The sequence below is a fragment of the Benincasa hispida genome, chromosome 5, assembly GCF_009727055.1.
Source record: "Benincasa hispida cultivar B227 chromosome 5, ASM972705v1, whole genome shotgun sequence".
Lineage (NCBI taxonomy): Eukaryota > Viridiplantae > Streptophyta > Magnoliopsida > Cucurbitales > Cucurbitaceae > Benincasa > Benincasa hispida.
This window is the reverse complement of record NC_052353.1, coordinates 29,611,383-29,627,597: the sequence shown is the minus strand read 5'-3', so window position 1 is coordinate 29,627,597 and position 16,215 is coordinate 29,611,383. Positions and strand designations below refer to the sequence as shown.

At 33.3% G+C, this 16,215-nt stretch overlaps 1 protein-coding gene across 1 annotated transcript; it reads right to left on the bottom strand.

The window, feature by feature from the left end:
- Nucleotides 1-11,226: 11,226 nt before the first annotated feature.
- Nucleotides 11,227-13,900, bottom strand: LOC120077053 (pentatricopeptide repeat-containing protein At2g21090). The gene has a single exon (XM_039030894.1). The coding sequence runs from the start codon at nucleotides 13,458-13,460 to the stop codon at nucleotides 11,625-11,627; it is 1,836 nt and encodes a 611-aa protein (XP_038886822.1). The 5' UTR covers nucleotides 13,461-13,900; the 3' UTR covers nucleotides 11,227-11,624.
- Nucleotides 13,901-16,215: the final 2,315 nt, after the last annotated feature.

The window sequence follows — 16,215 nt, the reverse complement described above, 5'->3', positions numbered from 1 at the left end:
ACTGACTAGAGTTTTAGTTCAAGTGGGAGTTTTTTGGGTTTTATGCTCAAAAACTCATAGATAGTAAATGTAATTAATTGGCTGTCATCAATAAAGAGTTATCGATGTTATTTCAATAAATGTTATTCATTGTGTTGTATTCTATTTTGTCCTAACAACCCTAAATCCAATAAACTAACATCCAAGGTTGTCTTATGAGTCCTCAATAGTATGTGGAAACATACAGGGATCAATGTTCAAGATATAACCTAAAGGGTCTATAGTATAGGGATAAGGTTAGGTACCTTATCCTGGTGACACTATGGATACAACCCACTTTGTATTTGATACAAATGTAAAGATCCAACACGTTCGTGTAGGTGACATGTGAGTGGGGGTATCCTATGTAATGAGTTTGCATAAGATTAGACCGTGAAATAGTAACCAATAGATGTAACACCGTTGACTAGTTAGGCTTCTATTCCAATAGGATGACCTAGGTAACTTAATCTTAATCTTGAGTGTATTATGAACTCCTGTTCACAAAGAATTATCCTTTGATTTGTATAGGTGAGAGTGGCCAGTTCGCCGACTCAATAAGCCTAGCATTTTAGAGACAAGACCGAGCAGGGAGCTGGGAACATAATAATATAAGACGAAATTCACTCCTTCCCGACATTAGGGTAAGTAGATGAGTGTTCCCTTAGGTGGTGTCTCTGGGACTTGAACAAAGGACCCTACCCTCTCATTGGCCCGAGAGGGGTTTCTGTTTAATGATTAGACCATAAACAAGTTGTTCATTAGAGGAGCACTAGTACTTAAGGATACAGAGGTAACCCAAGGGTCAATGGTAATTTGGCCGAGTTGGTGTTACGAACACTCGTGAAGGACTAACTTGTTGTTATTAGTCTATATCCATGGACACAAAAATATATCTACAGTGAGAAGAGTGTAGTTATGGGTCTTCAGTGGAGTGTACCTACAATTAACAAATATTGATTAATTTGGTTAATGAGTTTAGCCAATTAATCTCACATCGTTAGAGTTTCTGATCTGTAGGTCCACCAGTCCACTTGTTAGCTCACAAAAGAATATTAATGAGGAAAGATTTGAATTGTTCAAGTCAATTGAGGAAATTGTATATTGATTTGATTTATATATAATTAATTATAGATGTGATCTATAATTCAATTGTAAGAGAGATATATTTGAATGAAATTCAAATATTAGATTTATATGAATTGGATCCTAAAGAGATGTATACATATAAATATGTGTTATTTATATGTTAATTAACTCCATATTAAATATTATTTAATATAGTTACTTAATTGATAAATTAATGGTCAATTAATTGAGTAAGAAATGATAGAGAGGTGGAAGAATATAAACATGTGATGTTTATATATATTAATTAATTAATTATTCATTAAATTAGATTTAATATATGATTATTTAATTAATGTGCCAATTAATTAAAAAAGGGTTATTTAATTAATTGACATCAATGGTTAAAAGGGAAATACTTGAAGAAGGGGTAAACCTTTCTCCATATAAATTCAACTTATTAGCCCATTTAGGACAAGAATTGATTTTGTGAAAATCATACCCTAGCCACCAAATTAATTCCTCGCTACACTGTCTCTACAATCTCTCTACTTCTTCCTCTTCTAAATGTTGGAGACCACTCATACAACTCTTGGAATCCTAGGGAATAAGAAGGTTATTCTTGTGGTAGTGTCGGTGATCGTTGAGGAGACGTTCATGTGGAAAACAAGAGAAATTTCGAGAAGCTTGAGAGTCTACGAAGGTACGAATCATTCTTCTCTTTTGCTTCTCCTTTATAATGCATGTTAAGTATGTTGTTTATCATATTCTACTTTGTTTTAGTATGTTGTCTTTTGTTTCTTTAAAATGGAAAATCGAATGGATGTAAATTTTTCACTCAAATATGCTCGGGATTTGATTCCCTTCACAGGTGATTCTCTATCTACTACAGCGTAAATTTTTACCTTAGGAGGTGGTGCTATTTGATAGTTATTACTAACTTCACTATGGAAGCAGAGCTTATTGCTTTAGCTTCAACTAGTGAGAAAACCAATTGGTTAAGAGATTTATTATATGAAATTCTAATGTGGTAGAAACTAGTACCTCTAATCTTGTTAAATTGTGATAACACTGCCACAATTTGTAGAGTGAAAAATAATTTTACGGTAAATCCAAATCTATAAGAAGAGAACACAATAGCGTGAGATCTTATTTGAGTAAAAAGATCATTAATGTAAATTATGTTAAACCTTGTGGTAATCTTGCAGATCCATTAACAAAGAACTTAACTAGAGAAAGGGTTTGGAACACATCGAAGGGGATGTAGTTGAAGCCCTTATAATTTTCATGAGCCATATATAAGGATGCCCACCTAGTGATCAGAGAGAATGGGAACTAGGTTCAAAGGAAAAATGAATTATAAGGTGGCCGAGAAATGCACTATCTTTATATTTTGATCCATCCATATGATGTGAGTGCATTATCCTATAATGATGTGGACAGTTAAGGTGACTAAGAAATGCACCATCTTTATATTTTGATCCATCCCTATGATGTGAGTGCATTATCCTATAATGATGTGGAGGGTTAAGTTTTTCAAAAAACTCTTAATAAAATTTATAGCTCTTATGAGCGAGGTGTGTTATGTTATAGGAGCACCTTTGACAAATTTTACCTATATGAGTGTGAGAGTGAGGCCGCTCTTCATGAGAATATAAGGCTTATTCTCAAATACATTCATGAAATACTGGGATCTGCACAAGGCCTTAAAGTGCTAACCAATAAAACTCATGTCAACACTTGGATAATTATGTGTGAATAATAAGTTTTCTATTTCCCTATTAGTTTTATAGTGTCGGTCAAAGACCACTACTACCACTGGAATAGAGATTATTATTTCACTAGTAAAGGTTGAATGCAAAGTCATCTTTTATGATGCATGATAATCTTTCTTTTGACCAATATTATTTTGATGCCTATTTTATGTATTAAAAATGAGTGGGGGAATGTTGTTACATTTTCAATATTTAAACAACTTCCTTTTAGAGTTTCAATGGAGTTCAAGAAAGAGATGTTAACATACTTGATTTATATACTTAAATAGAAAGTTTAACACACTTAGATTTAGATGTTATTTATTATGAACATTAGAAATCAAGATCTAAATTTGATTATAAATAGTGGTAGTATCTTTCCCTCAAGATACACAAATTCAACAATATATATATATATTCTTCTCTCATTAGTTCTTTAAGAACAATTGGCCAAAAGAAGGGTGTTCTTAGTTGTAGAGCCTTGAGCTCAACCTTTCAGTGTAGAGTGGTTTGAGCTACTCAATATTTCAGTTGGGTTGTATCCTGAAGGGGACAGGCCAGAGAAATATTTGCTGCACCAGTGGTTGATATTATAAAGAGATACAACATACATTGCAGAAGGCTTGAATCTACTTAAAGAGAGCGAGATATCCGCACCTCAACCTAATTGTTAACTTATTTGTTTTCTCAATATTAACTTCCTCTGTTATTTGAAACTTCCCCATCATAAAGTGCGTTTGTACATATATATATATATATATATATATATATATGGGCAGTTGCAAGAATAATAGTTAAAATTATAAATATATTTGTAAATCTAGCCATTATTTTTTGGAATTTGCAAGTATAGCAAAAACCATAAACCTAATTTTTGTTTTTTGTCCTCATTATTTTAGTTTTACCTTTATTGATGTTATCAAATGAGAAACTTTGGACCAAACAAAAATTGGTATGTCTTTTATCAAATAAATGTTAAATTTGCAAATGATCAAAGTATAGACTAATAAAAAGTTGTCTTATGTCCCAAATTAAAATTGAAGACATAAGTTGGCAAACTCCGATGATGCCACATGTTTTCGTTGTAATTTTTTTTAAAAGAAACATTTCATTGATAAATGAAATCAAGGTAATCTCTTCAATATCAACTTTTTCTCTTCCCATTCCATTTCTTTGTTTTTGTTTTTGTTTTTGTTTTTTTTTTTTTCTAATTTTTCCTTTTTATTATTATTCTTCGGCATACCTTACTATTGTGTTCTCTCCACTCTGTTGTTTTTGCATCCTCCCTCTAAAAAAATATAACCAAAAAAGAAAACACAAAGACATCCATCAAATTCACACACTCAATTGTAGCTCTCTGCACAAAAAAGCTCCACAAATTTTCAATTCTCATTTCCATAATTTAACTTAGAAACAACGAGCATATGGTCGAGACAAGAGTAGTTGACCGTTGGCACGACAACGAGCATTGAACGACGAACAATATGAGTGAGGAAAGAAGGAGAGAGAAGAAGAGGAGGAGGAGGAGGAAGAGGTTGAAGAAGAAGAAGAAAGGAGGAAAGCGGAATTTAACGAATAAAAAATGATATGATATTTTTAACCAAGTGTGACTTTGCAATTTTTAACCTGTTTGGCATGTTTTTATTATTTTTATTTGCCAACTCAACTAAGTGTTAAACCTGATTTAATGGGGTTAATAAGATATATATTGTATTTTAAAAAAGAAATTTGATTAGAGATATAAGGTAGATTTTTTGTCATTTGTGCGAATGCGCATCTCTCAGATACACAATCAGCTTCACACCATTTGAAGCAATGCTTTTATATGTAGTCTTTATATACACATTTCTATTTTGTAAAAAAATTTAAATGCGACAGTTTAGATATTTTTTTAAATCTTAGATGTTGAATGTATTATAAATATGTTAAATTACGTGTAATATAGATGTCCATTATAATGTCCATTGGTCATGTGTCACTTATCCATTATTGTCCACTTGTTTCAAGATTACACACTATTAGTGTCTATGTAATCTACCTCCTACTTGCAAAATTGCATATAAATAATGGCATTTGGTGGGTTTTGAAAGATACACATATTGGTGATCAATCCAAAAAGATTAGAGAAAGTGGAGAAATTAATTCTTTGTTATTTTATTTACTTTTTGTTATTTATTTATTTATTTTATTATATATTATTATTACATTATATTTTTTTCCATATTTGCGTTGTCGTTGAGTAACGTTATGCTCCTCAAATTTACAACACATTATCAACACAAGCTCCTATTGTTTCCCTCGCTAAAGGTATGTTGGTTTGTCCCCCTTCGTTATAATTAATAAATCTAATGTTGTTTTTTATATTTAATATCTATTAAATTTCTAATATAAATATAATATTTTATGATAGTGCTGCCATGAAAAATCTCACAAAATTAGAATTTCCACCATTTGAAATTAACGGTATTAATTATTTGTCATGGGTACTTGATGCTGAAATCCACCTGGATGCTATGAATCTTAGAGAGACTATTAAAGAAGAAAATACGACATTCAATTAGGACAAAGCAAAAGCTATGATTTTCCTTCGTCATCATCTCCATGAGGGATTGAAAATGAAGTATCTTACAATAAAAGATCCACGTATCTTGTGGAAAAATTTGAAATAGAGGTATGATCATAAAAAGCAGTTATTTTTCCTAAAGCTTGTTATGAGTGGATGCACTTGAGGCTAGAAGATTTCAAATCAGTAAGTGATTACAACTCCATATTATTTAAAATTAGTTTGAAACTATTGTTATGCGGAGAGAAAATTACTGATGCTGATATGTTAGAGAAGACATTTTCTACATTTCATGTCTCGAATATGCTCATACAGTAGCAATATCGAGAGAAAGGTTTTAAACAATATTATGAACTAATCTCATGTCTTTTTGTGGTCGAACAAAATAATGAGTTATTAATGAAAAATCATAAATCTCGATCAACCGGGAAAACACACACAAAACTATGATCACACAGGAAAAGCTCCACAATATAAGAGTTAAAAAAGTGTTGAAAATAAATGCTTCCTATGCGGAATGATTGAACATTGGTCATGTACATGTCGTACGTCAAAACACTTAGTTGATCTCTACCAAGTATCCCTGAAGGAAAAAGAGAAAAATGTGGAAGAAAAATTTTCATACAAGGATAATGACATATTTGACCCATCCCATATGACAAATTTGGATGTGGCACACTTTTTTGAATCTCCTGAAGAGAAAATCAGTAGAATTGATGGAATATCAAGTGCTTCCTTTGACTTTGCAAATATCTAGACTTAATGTTGTTTTTTTAATTCATCTCCAAGTTTTTTTCCCTCTTAGTAAATGTTAACCTTTATATATTCCATATGTTGTTTTCCTTATTATAATTATTTTCTTTTAATGAAGAAACCTGGATCATTTTCATATGTTGGGTGACTAAATAATGAGTAAAAAAGATTTATGTTTGACAGACAATGCAACTACACATACAATACTTACAAGTAAAAAAAATATTTTTCAAAACTGATAATGTTGGAAGCAAAAGCCAATACAATATCAGGTTCTGCAAACCTAATTGAAGGGTTTGGAATAGCACATATTATTTTGCCTAGAGGAACAAAGTTTACAATTGACAACGCATTGTTTTCTAGTCAATCAAAGATAAATCTACTTAGTTTTAAAGATATACATTGCAATGGTTATCATATTGAGACTAACAGAAAAAATAATATGAAGTATCTTTATATCACATCTACTGTCTCATATAAAAAACGTATACTAGAAGATTTGTCTGCTTTATCTCCTGTATTATAATATACTCATATACGAGTAATTGAAACATATGCAACAATGAACCTGAACTTCATTAATCCAGACATATTTACAATTTGACATAATAAATTAGATCATCCAAAGTCTATAATGATGAGAATAATTATTGAAAATTCAAATGAACATCCATTGAAGAGCCAAAAGATTCTTCAATCTAATGAATTATCATGTGATGCTTGCTCTTAAGGCAAATTAATCATTGGACTATCATAAGTCAAATTGGGGATTGAATCACCTGTATTTTTATAACGAATTTATGGTGATATATGGACCTATTAACCCACCAAGTGGATCACTTAGATATTTTATGGTATTAATAGACGCATCCAGCAGATAGTCACACGTGTGCTTATTATCAAGTCAAATCTTGCATTTGCAAGATTACTTGCTCAAATAAATAAGTTAAGAGCACAATTTTCTGATTATACAATTAAGACCATTTGTCTTGATAATGCTGGTGAATTTACATCCCAAGTTTTTGATAATTATTGTATGTCAATTGGGATAAGTGTTGAATATCCTATAGCTCATGTTCATACACAAAATGGTTTAGTATAATCATTCATAAAACGTTTGCAGTTAATTGCTAGACCATCGCTTGTGAGAGCTAAGCTTCCTACATCTGTATGGGAACATGCTATTTTGCATGCAGTGTCACTTATGTGCATTCGACTAATATTTTATCATAAGTACTCACAATTACAATTAGCTTATGGCCATGAGCCAAATATTTCCCATCTGAGAATTTTTGGATGTGCAATATATGTTCCAATTGCTCCGTATTAAGATAGGTCCTCAAAGGAGGATAAGAATATATATTGGATATTATTCCCCATCAATTATCAAATATCTTGAACCCTTGACGGGTGATGTGCACAATTTCCTGATTGTCATTTTAATGAAACAAATTTTTCAACATTATGAGGAGGAATTAAGAAGTTGGAAAAAGAAATTACATGGAATGCATCGTTATTGTCTCATTTAGTTCACCGTACGAATAAATGTAAACTTGACGTTCAAAAGATAATTTATTTGCAAAATATAGCAAATCAATTACCAGATGTACTTATAGATACAAAGAAAGTAACTAAGTCACATATACCAGCTGCAAATGTTCCATCGAAATTTGATATCTCAATACAACAAATTGTAACTAATGAGTCTGAAACACGCCAGAAGCGTGGCAGACCGGTGGGTTCCAAAGATAAAAATCTTCGAAAAAGAAAAATAATTGATAGTCAAGAAGACTTAGTTGAGTATGCAAATACCCATGAAGAAATTCATGACATGACTAATGAGGAAGGTGAAATACATAAAGATAATAATGATATTTCAATAACTATGTCATGATAGGAAAGAGATGAAACCGAACTCATGTAGTTATCGACAACATTAATGCATATAATGTTACTCTTGATATTATATCTAAAAATGAGGATTCTGAATCAAAATCTATTGAAGAATGTTTGCATAGAAAAGATTGGCTTTAGTGAAAAGAAGCAATCAAGGCAGAATTAAACCTACTTTCAAAGTGTCAGGTTTTTGGACCATGAACACCAGAAGGTGCTAAACCTGTGGGATACAAATGGGCATCCGTGAGGAAAAAAAATGAAAATAATGAGGTCATAAGAAATAAAGCAAGATTAGTTGCACAAGGTTTTTCCACAAAGACCTAAAATTGATTATGAGGAGACAGTGGTGGATGCAATTACACTAAAATAATTAATTGGTTTGACTGTGTATGAAAGTTCGGATATGCATCTTATAGATGTAGTCACAACATATTTTTATGGATATGTTCATAATGACATTTATATCCCAGAAGGATTTGAGGTACCTGAAACATATAAATCAAATTCCCGGGAATTGTATTTAATAAAGTTATAGAGATTGCTATATGGATTTAAACAATCAGGACGAATGTGGTGCAATCGTCTGAGTGGATATTTGTTGAAAGAAGGATATTAAAACAATCCAGTAAGTCAATGTATTTTTCTAAAGAAATCACAGTCAGGATTTGCTATTATAACTGTATATGTTGATAACTTAAATATAATCGGGACTCCTGAAGAACTTTCAGAGGCAATCTTAAGAAAGAATTTGAGATGAAAGATCTCGGAAAAAAAAACTTTGCCTTGGCTTGCAAATTGAGCATTTAGTAGATGAGATATTTGTTCATCAATCAACTTATACAGGTAAAGTTTTGAAAAGATTTTAGATGGACAAAGTACATCCAATGAATATTCTAATAGAAGTTCGTTCACTAGATGTAAAAAGATATATTTCAACTTCAAGATGATAATAAGAACTTCTTGGTCCTAAAGTACCATATCTTAGTGCAATTGATCTAGTTGGTTATACAAATTTTGAATATTTATCTGATTCACACAAAACTAGATCTCAAACAAATTTTCTATTAACATATGGAAGAATTGTTATATTATAACGATCGGTGAAACAGAACATAACAATCACTTCCTCAAATCATGCTGAAATTCTTTCAATTCACGAGGCTAGCCGAGAATGTGTATATATTATTATTATATTATATTTTCTCCATATTTGTGTTCTCGTTGTACAGCACCGCGCTCCTCAAATTCACACCAAAATGATTTTTAAGTTGTATGCTAACAAGAATATATTATTATTGTTGTTGTTATTATTATTATACCCCTAAACTTTGGGAATTATATAATATAAACCTTGAACTTTGATCCCAAATTAATAATTATATCAATATAAACTTTGATGTTTCATAAGTGTATTAATTTAAACCCTGAACTTTCATAAATATATCAATTTAAACTCTTAACTTTCATAAATGTATCCAAATAAAACATAATAGAAGATTAGGAAGTTCAACATTTTTGCAATCTCTATAAAAAGAAATCATAAAAACTTACCACAAAGAGAATGAGATTGAGCGACTGGTAAACTTTCTAACAATCTTGGGGCATGACAAGAGAGCTTGAGAGAAGATAAATTAGAGAGAAGTTGGAGAAAATATGAGAGAAAAGTATGTAAGTCCAAAATGTGTGTTATAGAGAACAAAAAAAAAAAAATGTTTTTCTCATTAAGGGCATAATGGACATTTCACATGTTACGTCCATTTATTTTAAAACTCTTAGGGGGCATTTGGGTAAGGAATGGGTTATTATAATCCTAAATTAGATTATTTTAGTTTGAGTTATAATAATATGCGTTAAAGTGTAAACTATTTTAGTTTGAGAAGAAAATAGTAAATCTTGTAACAAAGAATAAAAAAATGATGAATGTAAAATATTAAAAACGACAGCAAATAGTAAATACTATAGTAAATGAGGATTTTAAAATAGTATTGACTATAATTAATAGAAGAATACAAAATAATATTTACTATAACAAGAGGTGGTTATTATAGTTTTAAGATAGTTATTGCCCCAAACACTCCCATAATTTTGAAAAATTATCCCAAAAGTCATCAACCCACTCAAATCTGTCTTTTGGCAATTTCCCAACATTTACATCCTTTTTTACGTTTATATCTTTTTTTTTCCCCACTTTTTTATGTACTTCTATGGTTTTTTTTTTTCCACAAGTGCGGCATTTAATGTTCCACTAAATATTTAAAATCTAAACAATTTATTAAAAAGGTCCATTAAGAAGATGGTTTAGTTTTGTCAATATAAATCAAATAAAATTAAGATTGGCACAAGGATTTAATTTGTTAATTCCTAAATCGTGGCAGTGAGCGAATTTTTTTTAGAAATAATTTTTATCTAAATCACCATGGCAAATTTAAAACATTGTGATCTTAATAAAATTATAAAAGAATAATATTTTGGTTTAAATTAAAGTATGAAATTGGGTGAATTAGATCCAAATCAAATTTGAAATATATATATATATATATACACACACAAACATGTAAAAGATAATATCTTGATTTAAGTTTGAAGTTAAAATTAAAATCAAATTATCTATAAATTAATTAAAATTTGAAATTAGGTCGGTAATTAAATGGTGTAAATCAAAATAAAAAATAATATTTTTTAACTACTAGATAATGATTAATTTTCTTTTCTTTTTTATGAGTAATTTTGAAAGAAAGGCTGCATATGTAAAGTACACATTCACTAAAAAAAAAAAAAACTGACCGCGAATCTGCCCATTTCCGGTGGAACATTAGGTGAAACTGAATTCGTATATCTTAGATACGGAGCATTTTAAAGCTTTATTAAAAGTATAGGAACTTAAATAAAACAACTTTCAAAGTTATATTTTAACCTAAAATTTATTACTGTTATTCTTTAAATTTTGCTTTTAGGTTATAATTATATTGACTGCTATAAACTAAACTCTTTATAATGGTTACATTACATATTTTATTATAAACTATGTACTAAATTTTATTTCAACTCGAAAAGCAGGAAAAAAAATTTATCAAACACATTTCAATTTTGTTATTCTTTTTCAAAAGAAACAAACAAAAAAACAGTAATCAAACAAATCTTAAGAGTTGCTTTCTAAAGTAACAAGCTGAAGCATTTGAAGGTGATGACTCCCTTAGCGACCCTTTAAAAGCATCATGGAAATATTGGCTAAAGCTACAATGACCAAAATTTACAACACAAAAACTGTACACATAAGAAGTAGAATTTAGAAACTAACTCTAGCCATTATTATTGATTAAGAATGAGATAAACAAATTAAGATCAAGGAGTAATACCCATTGGTTCGACTTTGGCAAATGTTGACTCAGAGCAAAAAAAATCTGGCCGTGGTGTAAATATCGAGCATTTTATCATCATCCTACGTATTAGATCACTTGTGTGAAATTTCACATTCTCTGTGGACTAACCTGCAATTTCCATTCTTAACAGGCAAGATTCTGCAGCAGGTCACCTCGAAAACAACCTGCAGGGCAATAACTTACAACTTCTTTTCAAATGATTGACAAATCTTCTTCTGTATGGCTGGCTAACTGCTCCAATATCGAGTATATTTCTTCCTTCAGTGGATGTAATCTGTCAGATGCAATGAAAGAATGTACCTTATTTCCAATTCCAATCCAACTAATTGCACGTTCTTTCCTTACAAATCTCTCTTCCATTAGTTCCCTGACCTTTTCTACTGACTCCCATTTCCCAAGAAGAGCATACAAACTTGCAAGAGATACATAAGCTGCAGAAGATTGAGGCTCCAACCCAATTACGTGTTCCGCCACTTTTCTTCCAAGCTCTATATTACCATGTATCCTACAGACTCCGAGTAACGCATTCCATACCCGATCATCAGGTTTACAAGACATCTTCTCTAGCTCGTTTACCAACTCAATAAAACATCCAGCTCGACCCAAGAGGTCAATTAAGCATGCATAATGTTCTTGATCGGGGAGAACACCGTGATCATAGGTCATGGCCTTGAAAAACCGAAGTCCTTCTTGCACAAGACCTGAATGACTACACGCACTAAGGATCACAATGAAGGTGATCCTATCAGGCTTCAATCCCGATTCAACCATGTCATTGAACATCTGCATTGCTTTTTCCCCATGACCATGCTGAGCTAGAGCAGATATCATTGTATTCCACAATACAACATCCTGCTTATTTCCCATAAGATAAAAAACGTGGCAGCTAGCTTCTAACATACCACACTTTGAATACATGTCAATCATAGAGCTGACGACTATTGTGTTGCATCTGAAGTTGGTTCTAATCAAATGGGCATGTACTTGTTTACCATGCTTTAGTGCAGCAATGCTGGCACAAGCGCAGAGACAACTACTGAATGTATATTGGTCAGGATTAATTCGAAACTTCATCATTTTTGTAAAGTAATCAAGTGCTTCGTGCCCTAAACTGTTTCTTGCATAGCCTGATATCAGAGCTGTCCAAGAGACAGGATTCTTTTCAGGCATTTGGTGAAACAATTCGCTTGCCAAATTCATATCACCCCATTTAGCATATCCAGAGACCATTGTGGTCCATGCAAGGATATCTTTGACGAGCATTTCGTCAAACAATCTCCTTGCACATCCCATCTCCCCACATTTAGCATATGCATCAACAATAGAACTAGAAAGCACTACATTAGACAAGAATCCAACAACCAATATCTGCCCATGAACCTGCTTCGCAAGCTGCAATTCTTTAAGCTTCACACAAAGAATCAAAACACCAGCAAAACTAAACTCATTAAACCCTATATCGAATCTCCTGAAGTCTCTATATAACCCAATAGCTTCATTGAAATACCCCTTCTTAGCATAAGCAAGAACCATAGTATTCCACGAAACAACATCCTTCTCCATCATTCTATCGAACAACTTCCTAGCATGATGTACATTTCCCAACTTAGCATACCCAGCAAGCATATGGTTCCAAGAGTACAAATTCCTTACAGACATTTTATCAAACACCTTACGTGCCTCTATATCATTGCCACATTCAAAGTACATACCAATCAAATGGTTGGCTACAATAGTGGTAGGGCGTTTGAAACCCGTGTGTTTCAAATGCAAATGAACGCATTTACCTCCTTTTAAGAACTTGGCTTTGCCACAGAGTCGTAAAAGGTTGACGAAAGTGCTAGTGGGTAAGCGTATGCCTCTTTGGGCCAATGGGTCGAGGTAGGAGAGGGCTTCCGGAAGGTGACCTTGAGAAGAGAGGTTGAGAAGGGACTGAACGATACAGAGGCGAGTTGAATCCGGGCGTTGCTTGGATTTGGGGCGAAACAAAGCGGGTTTTTTGAGGACTTGGGAAGAGAAAGAGGGCATTGCAGAGGGGCACCATGTGAGATAGAGAACCCATTCATCTATAGGGGGCTAGCGGCGGCGGCGTCGTTGAAGCAGCTCATCGCAGCCTCCGAAGAGAGAGAAGGTTCAAATTCACAAATCTGAGGTTTACCGGCTACGGGTATTCAGACCAGGGATCACAAACGCATGGCTCTCGCAAGTCAATTAACTTTAGTCCGTTTGGGGTCATCACCGAGAGACAGAAGAAAACACGCCACCCACAGTGGCTGGACGTCGCCGGAGAGGAAGACAAGCCGGCGGCTGGAGAAGGTGAACAAAGGGGGGTGGGGGCTTGTGCGATGCGTTCACGAGGGAGAAGGTAAGTGAACAAAATTCGGAAAAAATCAATTTCGATTTGCCTCTCAACTCCCCTCTACAAATAATTGGAAAAATAACTTTTTTTCCCCTCAGTTTTAAAAAATATGTGCATTTAGTTCATTTCAAATGGACTATTTTGGTACTGACTTTTAAGAATAGATTTATAAGATTCATTTTTTAAAAAATATCTTTAAATTTAATATAAAAAATTATAGATGGCTTTGTGGTGAGATGTCATGGATAAAAAATATATTTTTTAATTTTCTCCCCTCTCCCTCCTCTCTTTTTTCTCTCTCATCTCCCTGTCGTTGTCTATCCTAATCCTCTATCTACATTACTAAATCTTTTTTATTTTTTATTTTTCTAATGAAAAATTAAAGTGGCCGAATTAGTACTAAGCCTTGATACTAAAAATCGAGAAACGAATAAAAGAGTAAGCTAAAATATTTAAACAAAGAAAATTTATACGTCGGTGAAAATTGAGTTTAAAAAAAAAAAGGCTTTTGAGAATCCTACATCAATTAAGTTGGGAAGTGAATTTTCCTTCATATACTCTCATCTTGGACTTTGGGTTTGAGCCCTAAAGGGTACCCATATTTTAGAGGAAATGAGGAAATAGACAATATGGATACACTAGAAACCCCATATGCGCGCATCGCCGCTTCCAATCGGACATGGCGAGGCGAGCGTGTGATTATTTTTTGAAAAAAAATTATTACTATTAATTATTATTTTATTATTACTTTTTCAACACTCCACATGTCGCGATGAGCACAGTCAAGTCTTTAGCGTGCACGTTCAATGGCTCCACACAATTTGCGGTTCTGCACGTTCTATGGCCGAGCGTTGTCTACGTCTTTTTCTATTGGCTCTCTGCACCTATAAAAGGCGCAAAGCTTTAGCCACCTCAATCATCTCATTCATTTCCTCATCTCAGAATACTCTCTACTCTCTCAACCCTCTTTTCAGTTTTAAATTTTTCAATCTTTTTTCGAGCAAATCAGTCTGAACGGTGTGAGTTTCCGGTCGGTGATGATGCATTTCCGATCGAGACCTTTTTTGGGACTCTTTTATCTTGAACACAACGTGACAATACCGTTGACCTACTTGCACACCTGGGCAGAGCCACGAAACGTCTTAAAGAGAGTGAGATCCATGACTTAGCCCGTAACGAGTTTTTGTTTTGCAGGTTCCACATTTTTTACGATCGTCGGTTCTTGACTATTTGCTGCTATCGAGTTTCACCGTCGAAAGGTAGTCAGTTCCAACATTTTTAATGCGATTTGTCTACCAATTCTGTAATGGCTCTCATCAGCAACAACGATATTATGACACTTAACCTCAACCGTCCATTTTGGTTCGAAAGAGCGACCTTCAAACGGTGGAAGTAGAAGATACTGTTTTTCCTTACTATCAAGAAAGTTACCGATGCTTGCACCATGGATAAGCCAACCGTCCCGATAGAAGATCCAATTGAACAAAAAATAAAAGAAGCTGTTGATTGTGAAGAGAAAGATTTTTTCTGTAAAATTTTTATATTAAATGGTTTGACTGATGATCTTTATGACTACTACAACACGATGAAGACAACAAAGGAAGTCTGGGATGTCTTGCAAAAGAAATACGACACCGAGAAGGCCGGGTAAAAAAAATATGTTATCAGCTGTTACCTCAAGTTCTAGATGACAGATGACCAATCTGTGGAGGCCTAGTCACATGAACTGCAGAAGATAGTCCATGAAATAATAACTGAAGGTATGCCTCTAGATGAACAATTCTAAGTTGTTGTTATTATTGACAAACTGCCCCTTTTGTTGAAAGATTTTAAGAACACCTTGAGGCATAAACCAAGGAGTTTTCCTTGGAGAGTCTTATCACCTAACTAAGGATTGAGGAGGAAGCATGGAAGTAGAACCTGGGAGATCCACCTCTGCCATGATAAAGTCTGACCAAAATTCCAAGGGGACAAAAAGGAAAGATCAGAATTATGGTTCTATCAACCAAAACCAACAAAAGAATTAGAAACCCCCCTCGGGAGAAATGGTACAATTCTTTTGCTTTAACTGTAATAAACCTGGACACATAACTAACAACTGTAGGAATAGGCGTCATCCTACTGGTCAGACAAACCTGACAGAAGAACCGTTAGTTGTCATGATCACAGAAGTAAATGTGATCGGTGGTTCTGAGGGGTAGTGGATAGACACTGGTGCCACACACCATGTCTGTCACGACCTTAGTCTACTTAAAACTTATACTGAAACTAAGGATAAGAATATTCTGTTAGGGGATCACCACTCTACGAAAGTTGCTGGAATCGACAAGGTGGAGCTAAAGTTTACCTCTGGGAAGACTCTCATGTTGAAAGATGTCCTGCACACTCTAGAGATAAGAAAGAATTTGGTCTTGGGCTATCTCC